This window comes from Pteronotus mesoamericanus, unplaced genomic scaffold (genome assembly GCF_021234165.1).
Source record: "Pteronotus mesoamericanus isolate MK-2021 breed Mesoamerican mustached bat unplaced genomic scaffold, CSHL_Meso_final contig_25, whole genome shotgun sequence".
Taxonomy (NCBI): domain Eukaryota; kingdom Metazoa; phylum Chordata; class Mammalia; order Chiroptera; family Mormoopidae; genus Pteronotus; species Pteronotus mesoamericanus.
The window spans coordinates 17537446-17551844 of record NW_026555105.1 but is presented as its reverse complement, the minus strand read 5'-3'; the positions used below and the strand labels follow the sequence as shown (position 1 = coordinate 17551844).

The 14399-nt window shown below is 41.7% G+C and overlaps 1 protein-coding gene and 2 pseudogenes across 1 annotated transcript; 1 reads left to right on the top strand and 2 right to left on the bottom strand.

The window, feature by feature from the left end:
- Positions 1–5947: 5947 nt before the first annotated feature.
- LOC129070923 (mediator of RNA polymerase II transcription subunit 6-like) lies at positions 5948–8767 on the bottom strand (annotated as a pseudogene).
- Positions 8768–8771: 4 nt separating this feature from the next.
- On the bottom strand, positions 8772–9869 carry CUNH20orf173 (chromosome unknown C20orf173 homolog). The gene is made up of 4 exons (XM_054574148.1): positions 9558–9869; positions 9182–9360; positions 8938–9100; positions 8772–8798 (listed from the first exon to the last, which is right to left on the bottom strand). The coding sequence occupies exons 1-4, from the start codon at positions 9867–9869 to the stop codon at positions 8772–8774; spliced, it is 681 nt and encodes a 226-aa protein (XP_054430123.1).
- A 1408-nt stretch (positions 9870–11277) lies between these two features.
- On the top strand, positions 11278–11692 carry LOC129070742 (ATP synthase-coupling factor 6, mitochondrial-like; annotated as a pseudogene).
- Positions 11693–14399: the final 2707 nt, after the last annotated feature.

The following is a 14399-nucleotide window of genomic DNA, read 5'->3' as shown; positions in this document are numbered from 1 at the left end:
AATTCCAATTTAAAAATGGTCAGAAGACCTAAACAGACATTTCTCAAAGAAAACAGAGATGGCAATAGGCATATGAAAAGGTGCTAAACTAGGAGAATCAAGATGGTGGAGGAGTGAGTGGAAGTCACACTGACCTCCTCCCAGAACCAGCCTGTAATTACAACTAAATCATGGAAAAATCACCTGGAACAAGCAACTGAACAATAGCAAGAGAGGAGCCTTGTAACCCCAGAGACAGGATTTGGCTCTAGCGCAATCTGACTGGTAAGGAGTGTGACAGAGACTCGAGAAGATGGGTGGGGCACCCACGGGCGGCAGTGCCAGAAGGATATTGAAACTGCCAGTTGGATCCCCCTAAGAACAACGGGGTCTAAACCAAAAGCGGGGATCTCCACCCTACAGGACCGGAGCCCAAAAAGTACACATAACAGCCAGCTGCAAAAAGCGGCAGGGTGCTCTCTGCCAGAAACGGGGCTGGAGATGCAACGAGCCATTTAAAGGGCCAACGCATAAATTTTTATTCGCAGCCACTTACCCGGGGCTCCAACAAAGGCGGGGGCAGAGTGGGCTAGAGATGCCTGAGAAGACACTGGGGAAGGAGGCTTTGGGGAGAGAACTGAGAGAGTAGCTGGTGGGATCTCAGTGCTGATTCATCCCCCATGTGGCAGCAGCCATCTTGCCCAGGCAGAGACCACACACCTGAGTGGCAGCAGCATCAGAGGACCCAATAGCTTTGCCCCCAGGTAGGATTCCACCCCGCCCTGTACTGTCTAAGCCGCCTGCTGAGTGCAGAGTGGCAGCCACAGATAGTAGATCTCTGGATAAAGAGTGTGCAGAGAGGTCTGGAGACACTTGAGGAGAGATTGGGGATGGAGGCTTTGGGGAGAGAATGGAGAAAGTAGCCAGCGGGATCCCAGTGCTGCTGACTCCGCCCCCATACAGCAGCAGAGTGAGAGGACCCAATAACCCTGACCCCAGAAGGAACTCCACCCCACCCTGAGCTGCCTAAGGCAGCCTGCTGAGTGCAGAGTGGCTAGATTAACACCTGAAGGAAACAGCCACAAACAGTAGATTCCTGGAAGTCTTGAACAGACTGCGTAAGGTCAGGCAGGGACAACATCTGACATCATCAGAGGCAGATCCAGAAAGTAAAAACAGCAGTCTCCAACCATAGAAGTTAACACCACGAAGTCGGGAAATCAAGACAGATCAACTTAAGAAGCAGAAGCAAAAAAAGAAGAGTCTCACAAATAATGGGAAGACAAAGAAGTACCCCCCACTCGAAGGGAAGGAGGAATCCTCAGAAACAGAACTAAATGAAATAGAGGCAAGTGAACTGTCAGATATTGAGTTCCAAACAACGGTTCTAAGGAAGCTCAATGAGCTCAGAGAGAATTACAAAAAACTACAGAGAAACTATGAGGAACTTACTGCAAACTATATCAGCATGAAAAAGGACATAGCAACTATCAATAAGAGACAAGAGGAAATGAAGAATACAATTTCTGAATTGAAGAACACAGTAGAAGGAATCAAAAGCAGGCTAGATGAAGCTGAGGATTGAATCAGCGAGCTGGATGATGAGGTAGAAAGAAGATCCCAGGAAGAGCAAGAAAATGAAAAAAGACTCAAAAAGAATGAAGAGGCATTGAAGGAAATGCAAGACAACCTGAAATGTAATAATATCCATACAATAGGGATACCAGAAGGAGAAGAGGATGAGGAAGGGATAGAGAACCTGTTTGAAAAAGTAATGATGGAAAACTTCCCTAATTTGAGGACAGAAAAAAAATCACACAAGTCCAGGAAGCACAGAGGGTCCCATTCAAGAGGAACCCAATGAGGCCCACTCCAAGACACATCATCATTAGAATGGCAAATATCAAAGACGAACAGAGATTCCTAAAGACAGCAAGGGAGAAAGAGGTAGTAACATATAAGAGAGCCCCAATACAGCTAGCAGCTGACTTCTTAACAGAAACACTACAAGCCAGAAGGGAGTGGCAAGAAATATTCCAAGTCATGAAAAGCAAAGGCCTGCAACCAAAACTGCTCTACCCAGCAAGGCTCTCAATTAAAATGGAAGGCGAAATAAGGAGTTTCCCAGACAAAAGAAGGCTAAAAGAATACACCTCTACCAAACCAGCACTGCAAAATATGCTAAAGGGACTGCTTTAGGATGAAGAAAAAGAGTCTATGAATATCCAGTTCCTTTCCCAGTTGCCAATACCTGATATTACCAATATTTTTAATACGTATTAATCTGATTGTGACAATGATGTGGTATTTTAATTGTTCCTTTATTATTTGTTGAAACTAAACCTGTTTTGTATACTCCTTGCCTATTTCCATTATTTCTAAAAAGCTTTAAATAACTTTTTGGTATTCTTTATCCATTTTTTGATTAAAGTTTTGTAGAATTTTTTTCCCTAAAAAAAAAACAACAAACCATTAACCCTTTTTTAGGTGTGTTGCAAATACTTTCGTATTACTTGTCCTTTAACTTTTTTATATGTATATTACTCTACAGTCTTAAATGTTTAATATAATAATATTGCCAATATTTTACTTACAACTTCTGGGTTTGAATATTTTACTTCAGGGTAAGAAAAATATTAGTTTGTATTTTCTCCTAAAACTCCTTAGATACTACAATTGATTTTTAACTCACCTGAATATTTCTTGTATAATGTGTGAAATAGGGCTCTATATTTGTTTTATTTCAAGTAATAGTGGTCTATGCACCTTATTTGTTTAATAAGCCTATTTTACCCATTGATTTGAAATACCAACTTAATCATATATTACAATGTTAGATATGTACATTTGTCTCTAGAATGCTCATTATATTTCATTGATCTACTTGATTATTTCTGTGCTGGTGTCATGTTGGTTTAACTGCTGAGACTTTACAATGATTTTAAATTTTTAAATATTTTATAATTAATTTTGACATAAAAAATAAATAAACTCAATCTGCACTTGAATGGAAGGAAGGAATAGAAAGAGAGAGAAAGAAAGAAAGAAAGAAAGAAAGAAGGAAAGGAAGGAAGGAAGGAAGGAAGGAAGGAAGGAAGGAAGGAAGGAAGGAAGGAAGGAAGGAAGGAAAAGAAAGAAAGAAAGAAAGAAAGAAAGAAAGAAAGAAAGAAAGAAAGAAAGAAAGAAAGAAAGAAAGAAAGAAAGAAAGAAAGAAAGAAAGAAAGAAAGAAAAAGAAAGAAAAAGAAAGGTAGAGAGAAAGGAAGGAAGGAAGAAAGAAAGAAGAGAGAGAGAGAGAGAGATGAAACTCCTACCTTTTGCGACAACATGGATGGAACTGGAGAATATTAAGCTAAGTGAAATAAGCCAGATGATGAAAGACAAATACCATATGATCTCACCTATAAGTGGACTCAATTCAACAAAATAAACTAAGGAACAAAATAAACCACAGGCATGGAAACATGGAGCAGACTGAAAGTAACCAGAAGGGATGGGGAAAGAGGACAATGGTGGAAAGAAGGGGAAGGGACTAGACAAAGAACATGTATGAATGATCCATGGACATGGACAAGAGAGTGGGAATTGACTGTGGGAGCCGGGGATGGGGTGGAATGGGTAGAGGAGGGTTAAGGGCGAAAAAACTGAAACAACCATAATAGAATAAACATGATTTATAAATTTTAAAAAATATTATTAAAAAATAAATAAAAATGCATATAATAAAAAGAAAAAAAAAGAGTGCTAAAGATCTCTAATTAACTTGCTAGCTGGTTATTTCTGAGTAGTTCCCCCAGATATATTTGTTTTTAATTTCCAATTGAGTTAGTGTCAACATGTAATAAACTTTTTGACAAATGAGGATATTGTTACATTTTTCTGCAAAATTAACCATTCTAATGGGTTGTTTTTTTCAGTCTCTTAATATAATTAGTTCCCTGGTTTTCCTTCAAAAACATTAGGTTACTTTTAAAAATCTTAACGCTTGTCTATAAAATTAAAGCAGCTTGTCTAGTCCTGACTGGTGTGGCTGGTGTGTTGGTTGGGTGTCACCCTGCAAAGCAAAAGTTTGAGAGTTTGATCATTGGTCAGGCAGGCCCGGTCTCCGGTTGGGGGCATTCAAGAGGCAACTGATTGATGTTTCTCTCCCTCTTCTTCTCACTCCCCTCCCCTCTTTCTGAAAATAAATAAATAAATCACTTTTTAAAAAATTAAAAATAAAGATAAATTTTTAAAAACTGCTTTGTATATGAATATACTCTGCTTTTCTTTTTCTCAATGACATGTTACAGCTTTGTTCAGATGTAATTGTCATATAACATTGTATTAGTCTAATTATCATGTACAACATAATTTGATATATGTCTATATTGTGAAATAATCATCACAATATGTTTAGTTAACATCCATCACTTCACAAAGTTATAAATTTTTTTCTTGTGATGAGAACTTTTTAAGATCTACTCTCTCAACAACTTTTAAATACATATACAGTACACTATTGTTAACTATAGCCACCACACTGAACATCACCCAGGGCTTATAGCTGAAAGCTTGTGCCTTCTGATCACTTTCCCCCTCTGCCAACCACCAATCTGTTCTGTTTCTATGATTTTGGGGTTTTTTTAGATTCTACATATAAGATCATATGGTATTTGTCTTTCTCATCTGACTTATTTCACTTGGCAGAATACCCTCAACATCTATCCATGTTGTTGCAAATGACAGGATTTCCTTGTTTCTTTACGGCTGAATAATATTTGTATATATATGATGGATGTGTTATATATATATTTATTTATTTATTTATTTATTTATTTATTTATTTATTTATTTGACATTTTCTTTATCCATTCACCCATGATGGACACTTAGATTGTTTCCATGTCTTGGCTATTGTAAAAATGCTGCAATAAACATAGAAGTGCAAATATCACTTTGAAATAGTGACTTCATTTCTTTTGAATACATACCCAGAAATGGAATTGCTAGGTAATATGGTAGATAATCTGATAGTTCTGCTTTTCATCTTTTGAGAAATCTCCATACTGTTTTTTATAGTGGTTGCACCGCTTTTACAACAGTGCTCAAGGATTCCCTTTTCTCCACATCCTCGCCAGCAATTGTTTTATCTTTTTGTTACTAGCCACTCTAACTGGTGTGAGGTGATAGCTCATTGTTGTTTTGATTTGCATTTCTCTAATGATTAGTGATGCTGACCACATTCTCACATTCCTGTTGGCTATTTATATGTCTTCTTTGGAAAAATGTCTCTCTAGTTCCTCTGCTCATTTTTAAGTCTAATTGTTCATTTTTTTTCTATTGATGTGAATGTGTTTCTTAAATATTTTGGATATTAACCCCTTATCACATAATTTGCAAGTATATTCTCCCATTCCATAGGCTGCCTTTTCATTTTGTTGATGGTTTCCTTTGCTGTGCATAAGCTTTTTACTTTGATGCTGTCTAACTTTTTTATATTAGCTTTTGTTGTTTTTGAGAATTAGCTAATATTATAGTTAAAAAAAAACACAAAAACCTGTTACCCCAGCATGCAAATTTCTTTGATGAGTTCATGCATACCTTAACTTGTCAACAGTTCTTCTACATCTAAAATTAAATTCTAATTACTATAATTTTTTATTGTGATAAAAACACATAAGAAAATGTACTATGTTAACCGTTTTTTGAAATTTACACAAACGCCTTTATTTGGTTTTAAACACATAAAAGCAGTACACATGTGAGTAAGGAGGCTAATCAAGTCCTGTAGGGAAAAGATTACAAAAGATACAAATATCCATATTGAAAGCATATTGAAAGGACATAAGTATCCTTTCTTAAAGAACAAGCATATTCTATACAAATGAGAGGGTGGTGACAAAGAACTTTTAAAGTTCAAGAGCCTGTCACAGTAATGAGGTATAATAATGGACAAGAAGTCTTGCAAGCTTCTCTCCTGTCCAGCACTCACTGAAGTCTCATTCGTTTTTCAGGGGGCCCTTTAGTCCTCACTCTCTGTTGGATGTTCTTTGTGGTCTTCTTCTCCTCAGAGTTTAGAGTTTCTGGTGTAGATTCTGCCTCTTTCTTTGTCTGATCCACTAGGACAGGTTTTTCTCCAGACTTTTGCTGCACAAATTTGGGTGGAAATTTTTGTCTCAGGCCTAGGAGTAAAAACATCCACACGTTGCTTCTGGAAAATGGAACTCCTTCCTTTTGGTTTTAGGTTTCACTTTAACTTGCTCTTCATGATCTTTAAAAGTGCCACAAATACCCTTTGGAAGTATGATATCGACAGTATGACATAGCTTTATCAAAAGCTGACTGAATGCCATGTACCGCAGTAAGCACTCTAGAGCTTATGACGGATCCTAAGTCTGGTGCCTGATAGATCACTCCAGCCATGATATAGTAATCAGCCAGTGGGATAACTTTGGTAGGAGACTGCTGCTGTTGTTTCCAAATAATAAAAAGGATGGGCTCTTGAGCATGTAAGAGGATGTATTCCACTCCAACCACCTGATTTAAGTGTTCCAAGGCTAGTCTCTGCATTTTGGCCATTTCATTATTACATGTTCTGTCGTAAAAGGGATTACTTCTTTCTGCAAAGTAACCCAGGACATTTCCATTGTTCAAAGTGGGGATCCAGGAACTGTCAACCCAAGAAATCGGTGCAGATTACCTTGGCTGCCCACCACTGCCGTAATTCCAAAATTGCTCGCGGGCTCGTTTTCTGGCACCCCGTGTTGACCATTTTTAAGCATGCAGTTCAGTAGTACAAGTATATTCACATTGTTGTGAAACAGCTCCAGATCTTTTTCATCTTGCAAAACAGAAAGACTATACCCATTAAACAATGACTCCCATTCCCCTCTCCCTTGGCCCCTAGAAACCACCATTATACTTTCTGTTCCTACCAGTTTATGTACGCCAAAGAGGAATCATACGATATTTGTCTCTTTGTGTTTGGCATATTTCACTTAGTGTTAATGTCCCTTAAGCTTCACCCATGTTGCAACATGTAACAGGATTTCCTTCCTTATTATGTCTTTAAATTTTATTAAGTACTGAATATATATAAGATAGCAAGAAAACAAACATCTATGTACCCTCCTTAATGAACAGACCACCACTGATATCATTAAAAACCCTGGGTGCTCATTCTTCCCTGCCAGATGGTAATACTGTTGGGAATTTTCTGTTTATTATTCCCTTGACTTTTTATTTTTTACACATCTATGTATAGCTAGACAGTGTATTATTTTGTATGCTTTTAATGTTATAGTTGTAATCATAGTACATGCATTTGTTTGCAACTCTTTTTTTTAATTGAAGTGAAATTACATAAAATACAATGAACCATTTAAGTGTACAATTCAGTGGCATTTAGTGTACTCTCAATGTTGTGCGGGCAGCAGGTGCTTCTACACTCAACACTTTTTAAAAACATCGTATACTCATCAAATAATCACTCACCATTCTCTTCTGCCCCACCCCCTGCTAACTCTTCATCTGCTATTTCTATAGATTTGCCTTTTCTGGATAAGGAGGCTCATTTCTTTTATCCTATGGGAAAAGAACATCCCCAAGAATGGAGTCTGGGCTTGCATCCAACCATAGGGTTGGGTCTAAATTTACACCGTCTGCATGATCCAGGGACTCAGGCAGAGAAAGCCAGGGAAATATTGACCCTGAGATCTGAAAATCAAGTCAGGCCCTTCCTCCCCTGACACTGTCCTCACAGGTAAAAGAATCAGACTAGGATTTTATTCAGTACCCGACTGATGTCCACACAGTTCCCTCTTGCCCTTCACCCCTGAAAGTCCTCATAGTTATACTGTTGGGGCTACAATCCCAAGACTCTCCTGCTTTCAGGCCCAAAGGACTAGGACCTGTGTGGACCAGCAGGGCATCACATGTGGATGGTGAGCTTGCCCACCACACACTCTTGCTGACTTCCATTTCTGCTTCTGAGCTAGGCAGTAACCTCCTTAGGGTCTGATTAACATCCTCCCACTTTCCTTGCTTCTCTGATCCAAATCCAAAATGGGCATCCTGGTGAATGAGAGAGAAATGTATGTGTTAACAGAGGAATCCTGCCTGCCCTTATCCCACCTCCCTGCATTCAACACCTCCCTCACCATCAAGTGGCGGGGGGCGGGGCGGGGCGGGGGGAATCAAGGGCGACAGCCTGCCTCTTAGAGCTGGGAGGAGAATGGGGCTCACTTTTTCCAGGGAAGAAAAACTCTGAACACTCACAATGACCCCAGAGCCCAGAAAAGAGGGTGTCAGCTATGGCTCCTCCTCACATTGGAAGAAGAGAGAGGATTCCCCAGGGAGACAAGAGAGGGGCATTCCAGGCAGAGGAGCAGTGTGTGAGAAGGCACGAGGCAGCCAGTGTGTTTGGGGAATGCCAACAAGCCCAGCGTGTGAGCCTGGGAGAGAGGAGGGGAGAGGAAGGGTCAGATCATGCAGAGCCTTGAAAGCCTGGCAGAAATTTTTAGGCTCTATGTTGAAGGCATAGGGGAAGGAAGTTTTAAGTGAAGAAGGAATAAGATTCTTAACTGGGTCATAGATGGACAAGGCACAGAACAGAGCCACAAACCCCAGGGATGGATACCGACCCTGGTTATCCAGCCTGTCACCCTGGTTGTACCTGAGGAAGGTGGGGCTCATCCCAAAGACCTGGGGGAGAAGGGAGAGGGAGCGTACCTGGGGCCTTCCAGACAGCAGCCCACAGCCATATCTTACTCTTTCCTGTCCCCTTACCTGGTCTTTGCTATCTTCCATTCCACTAGGGAACTAGATGATCTTCCAAAACCTAAGAAAGAATTAGGAGGTGGGGGAGTTTCAGCAGCCCCTGAGACCTGGGAAGGTCCTGCAGCTGCCCTCAGTAGGTTACCCTATAGTGACTTCCCCTCACCCCCATGCTAAGAATGTCTGAGTTCCCAAACCATCACCTCCTGACTCAGAGCATCTGAAGTCCAGGCCAGACCAGAAAGCTTCAGGAGAAGCAGCAGCAGCTGCCTCCAGGAACCCTGGGCCCCAGCATTCCTACGGCAGGTGAAGCCCACGGTTTGGTTCCCTACCTTCTTGAAGACCTGAACAGGGGCCGGTTTCACTCTGGGAAGGAGAACAGAAGCTGGCAGAACTCTGCGGGCAGGCCTGGGCCTTCCTGCTCCCTGCCCTCTCCTCAGCACCCACCTGAAGGCTGTGGTGTGGTGGGTGATGTTGCTGCTGAGGCCAGAAGCCCGCAGGACCTTCAAGTTCCCCACCAGCACACAAGACCCACAATACAGGTCATTAGGCCTTACTGAGGGTCTGGGAATAACCTCGAACAGCTTCTCCCACACTTTGCCCAGCTTGCTTGCTGAGTTCACGCCCTGGGAACAGCCGGAGGGGGGAGACTGAGGGCTAGGATCCAGGTATTGGCTCCCGGTGGGAAGAAAGCAGAGCTGAGGCTCTGAAGATGGGAGGTGCTCTAAGCCAGGGCCCAAGGCAGGGGTTTGGGCTGGAAAGTGGGAGATGGGCTAGGCCTGGGAAGAAGGGTGAGGGGTTAGGCCCAGTGTGGACCACTGACCAACCACCAGAGCACAACACTGGGGGGCAGGGACTCTGTTGTCCTCATCAGGTACTCCGTCGCCTTCTCATAGCACGCATCAAACCAGTTCTGTTCTCTGCCTGTCTGGTGGCACAGGGAGTAGTTGAGTGTCCCGGATGGGCAGCCACACTTCTTGATCTTGAACCAAAGGCAGTTGCCACACCATGGTACCAAGTACACCAGTTTTTCCTGGGGTGCCAATTCGGGTTTCTGATCCAGGCAGGGGATCATCAGCCACAAGATGAGCACGCAGAAGACCCAGAGGACAAAAATCTGACACACACGCTTCATGTCTGACCCCGGCGATGGCTTCTATGGCAGGCATCAGACTGGCTTCTTTACCTGGATCAGGGAAAGAAGAGGAATGAGGCCACAACCAGCCCCACAAGCCTCTGTCCTGTTGGCCTCTCCGGCTCCCCAACCCCCCACCCTCCACACCATACCTCCTCCCAACCTCTCATCTTCTGCCTCCTTATCTGTTTGCCCACCTCCAAATAGGACCCTAACTGGTCCTGGAATGGAAGGTGCAAGAGTTGAAAGATAATATATGGTGTGTCCTGTATCCTCCCCGCAGGAGGAAAGCTTGGCTCTCTGCGGGGTCCATCCGCCACCCAGTTATAGCATAGATCTCATCACAAAGTACACATTGTGACCTTCCTCCTTTAGCCTGCCTGGGCAAAGCCACCACCCTGTCCTGTCCCTAACACACAAGCTGCCTACACTGCCTACACAAAGTAAAAGGCCAACGTTGTGCCTTCTTTACTTCTGTATCCCTAAGACTTAGAATCATTTAATAAACATTTATGGTATACATGGACAGAGTTGAGGGGGAATTTAAATCCAATTTATGTGTGATGACCCCTCTCCAATTGTGAAACTGGCTCCAACTCTCTTCCCTTCTCTCGACCCTATATCCGACAGCTTGTTGGACTCCCACGGAGATGCCTCAGAAGCCCCTCACACCGAACAAGCCTGAGACTGAACTCAGGATTCTTTCCTTTAAACCAATTCCTTCCCAAGACTTCTCTGTCCTTAAGTGGTCCCGCCATTCACCCAGTTGCTGAAGCCAAAAGCCCATGTGCTATCCTTGGTTTCTCCCTCTCCTATGATTTCCAAGTCCATTTTTAAATCCATTTGCTCCTGTCTCCAAACTGCCTTCTTCTCTTCATCTCCACTCTCACCTCCTTAATTCAAAGGGGAAAAGGTCAGAAACTATTTTATTATGTTTTTAAATCAAAATGCTTTCTTCCATGGGATGAGAACAGTAAAACGATTCATCTTAACTAGACAAAATACGCACTGGGTATTTTATAGATTTTAAAACAATTCACCAAAAACTCTGAGTAAGAGCTGTAGTCCAGTAATTGGATCGTACTGATGCCAACTGCCTGGTTGGAATGATATACTATTGGTACTATAAGGTAGGAAAGACTGGGTGATGGGTACATGGAACCTCCCTTTACTATTTTTGCAATTTCTTATGTGCCTATAGTTATTTCAAAATAAAAAGATTTTTAAAATCATCTAGTAAAAGAAGCATAGTAAGCTTTAGTGCTGTTTTATTTATGTCAACTGATATAATCATTTTTTTTACTATTGTAAAACACTGAAAAACTTTACCATTTTAGTTTCTACCTCACCTACAGCCGTCCAGTCGCGGACTGTCTCCGAGACGTTTCCTGTCCGTAACAGAGTCACCATGATTCTTCAGAGGCTCTTCAGGTTCTCCTCGGTCATTCAGTCTGCAGTCTCAGTCTACTTGAGGAGGAATATTGGTGTGACAGCAGTGGCATTTAATAAGGAACTTGATCCTGTACAGAAACGCTTCGTGGACAAGATTAGGGAATACAGAACTGAGCGACAATCGTCTGGAGGGCCTGTTGATACTGGCCCAGAGTAACAGCAGGCTTTGGAGAGGGAGCTTTTTAAGCTTAAGCAAATGTATGGTAAAGCAGACATGAATACGTTCCCTGACTTCAAATTTGAAGATCCCAAATTTGAAGTCATCGATAAACCCCAGTCCTGAAGAAATGTAAAATTTATCTGGTAATTTTCACTAGATAAGTTGTACAACTGATCAGAAGTACCAGAATAAACATACATTTCAACAATAACAGCAAAAAGAAAAACTTTACCATTTTAACCATTTTAAAGTGTACAATTCAGCAGCAATACATTCACAATGTTATGCAACCATCGCCACTGCCTAGTTCCAGGACGTGTTCACCACCCCAAAAGGAGCCCCCATACCCGTTAAGCGGTCATTCCCCATTTTTCTCTTCTCTAGCCCCTGTGGGTGGGGGGGAATGATCTTTTAAAAATTAAAAACATCTAAAATGTTAGCTTTGCTTTTCAACAACTTTATCAAGGCACAATTTACACACCATAAAATTCACACATTTTAAGCATACGATGCAATGACTTTTAATAAATGTATACAGTCGTGCAAGCATCACCACAATCCAGTTTTAGGACTTCTCCATCAAAGATCCCTCATTCACATTTGCAGCCAATCCCACTCATTTCGGGCGACCACTAACCTATTTTCTCCATAGATTTGTCTTGTTTGGTCATTACACATAAATGGAATCATATATTATGTATGATTATGATGTCTCGGTAATGTTTTATTGAGGCCTCAAAGTATCAATTTCTCTCCCTATATAGGCATTACTATCCAATACCCAAAGAAGACCCCCCTCCTGTCCTGATCGATTTTGACAGTGATAATAAGCCATGTACAATATGGTCACGGGAGGACGGCCGTTCAGTGTTTTGGCTACACTGATTAAAAATAGTTTGTGAAAACATTTTCTTCCCACATATTTGATGTCAGTGGAAAAAAAAGCCACTTCCTTCCAAAGCCTTTTTAAACTAATGTAGCATCTTACCAAATTACAACTTCTAACACGTTACCTTCCAATGAACAAAATCATTTCCATAAAAGTGCTTCATAAACTGTGTCTGTGTTAATATGAATTACTATTGTAATAGAAAAAGGAAACTGAAGGCTGTAGATTGCTGACATACCAGCTCCATGAACCGCCACTCCCTGACCCATGCCCAGGGCCACAAAGTTGGCTCACGAGTTTACTGCCTTTTTCAACTCCTTTATTTTTAATGCCTGCAAATTTTCTTATTTTTTCATGAGTCAAGCTATATTTTCAACGGGATACTTTTTATTCAGCATTTCAACATGTTTTGCAAGCAGGAAGGTTAAGTCTGCATATTGCTGGAACTAGAATTAGAAGCTTTATAATTAACTTTCTTATTGGTTATTGTCTTATGACTTATGTAATTATTTAAATAATGCTCTACAAATATTACAAGAATGCTTTTCCTTAGGTGCATTGCACCATAGTGCAAATAAAAGTATTTGCCTGAGACTCTTCTTAGCTCAGGGCTTCTCAAACTTGAGTATGCATCAGAATCACCTGGAAGGCCTAATAAAAACACAGGATGCTGAATGCAGCCCCAAAGGTTCCCATTCAGTTTTTGGGAGTCGGGAGAAGATGAGAATTTGCATTTCTAACAAGTTTCCAGGTGGCATCAATGCTGCTGGTCCCGGGGAGAACCATTGCCTTAGCTTAACATATTCAGCCAGCAAAGTATTTTACAGAGAAAAACTGGATCCTTTATTAAAATGGAAGCTCATGTTCAAGTTATATTTTTCCTTTAGAAAGAGAGGCTTAGAATGTTTTCCCTCCACAGCCTGCAACATCTTCCTAACTGGTATCCCGGCTCCTATTCTAGCCATTCCCTCATCCATTCTTCACCCAGTAGCTGGCATGATCTTAAACTAACTCCCTCCTTGGATCCTTAAAATGGCACCCCATTGCACTTAGAATGAAATTCAAAACGCTCACTCATTTCACACATTTTCCAGCCATTGTGGGTTTTTCCTCTTTCTATAACTTCCCAAGTTCCATCTTGCCCCAGGACCTTTGTATTTGCAGTTCCTCTTCCTGGAACACATTGCTCCCTCCCACTCATATCCTCAGCACTTAGGGACTTTAGTAATAGAGGGGTCAGGAAAGAAACTCCCAAAGAGTAACATTTAATATAAGACTTGAAGAAAGGGAAGGAACTAGGGAGGTAAAGTCCCTGAGAAGCTCTCCTAATAGGGCCCTGAGACCCTCCACAAGTCCTTATTCACCATGGTATCAATACGTATTAAAGGAGTAAAGGAGTGAGTCATTTAGTCTGGAGCCTCACTGAGGAGGGAGGGCTTCAAAGTCAAATGTGGATGGACACAGGTCAGTGAGAACAGTTTCTACTAAGGTTACCCCTGAGAGTCCATCTGAGAACAGATGCCTCTCGCACTTGGTGGTGACAGTTATGCATGGAAAAGACCCAGGCTCTGGAGGCAGAAAAAAGAGGCCTTCAATCCTAGCTTGGCCCCACTAACCCTGCAACCTGGGGCAAGGACAATTCACCTCTTGGCTTCCTCATCTATAAAATGGGGATTGAAATAGCACCTATATCCCAAGGTTGTCCTGATGGTAGAATGGATTGCAGCACTTAGCATATTGTCACTTTTCAATTAATACAAGTTAGTCCTTTTCTCTCCCCTTCCAGAGCAAACTGCAGCCTGAGGGCAGAAGGGGCACTCTGGCATTGCTCAGCCTCTCCCCAGTCAGACTGCTGCAGGACACCCAGCTCCAGTGTCCCTCCTCCTCTTCCTGGAAGCCTTCTCTAACCTAGCATGTCAGTCACTTTCTCTTACAGACATCTCTCATCCAAGTCCTGGTCTTATATCACTGAAAAGGTTTGAAACATGCACCACCATGAGCCATGCTCAGAAGCACTTGTGCTGTTTTG

What these genes read in the sequence shown, in the direction of transcription:
- CUNH20orf173 (XM_054574148.1), bottom strand. Translation starts at nt 9,869, where the DNA reads ATGAAGCGTGTGTGTCAGATTTTTGTCCTCTGGGTCTTCTGCGTGCTC. An exon ending in CACCACACCACAGCCTTCAG is followed by an intron (nt 9,101 to 9,181) that starts GTGGGTGCTGAG and finishes TCTCCTTCCCAG; the next exon opens with AGTGAAACCGGCCCCTGTTC. An exon ending in CAGATGCTCTGAGTCAGGAG is followed by an intron (nt 8,799 to 8,937) that starts GTGATGGTTTGG and finishes ATTCTTTCTTAG; the next exon opens with GTTTTGGAAGATCATCTAGT.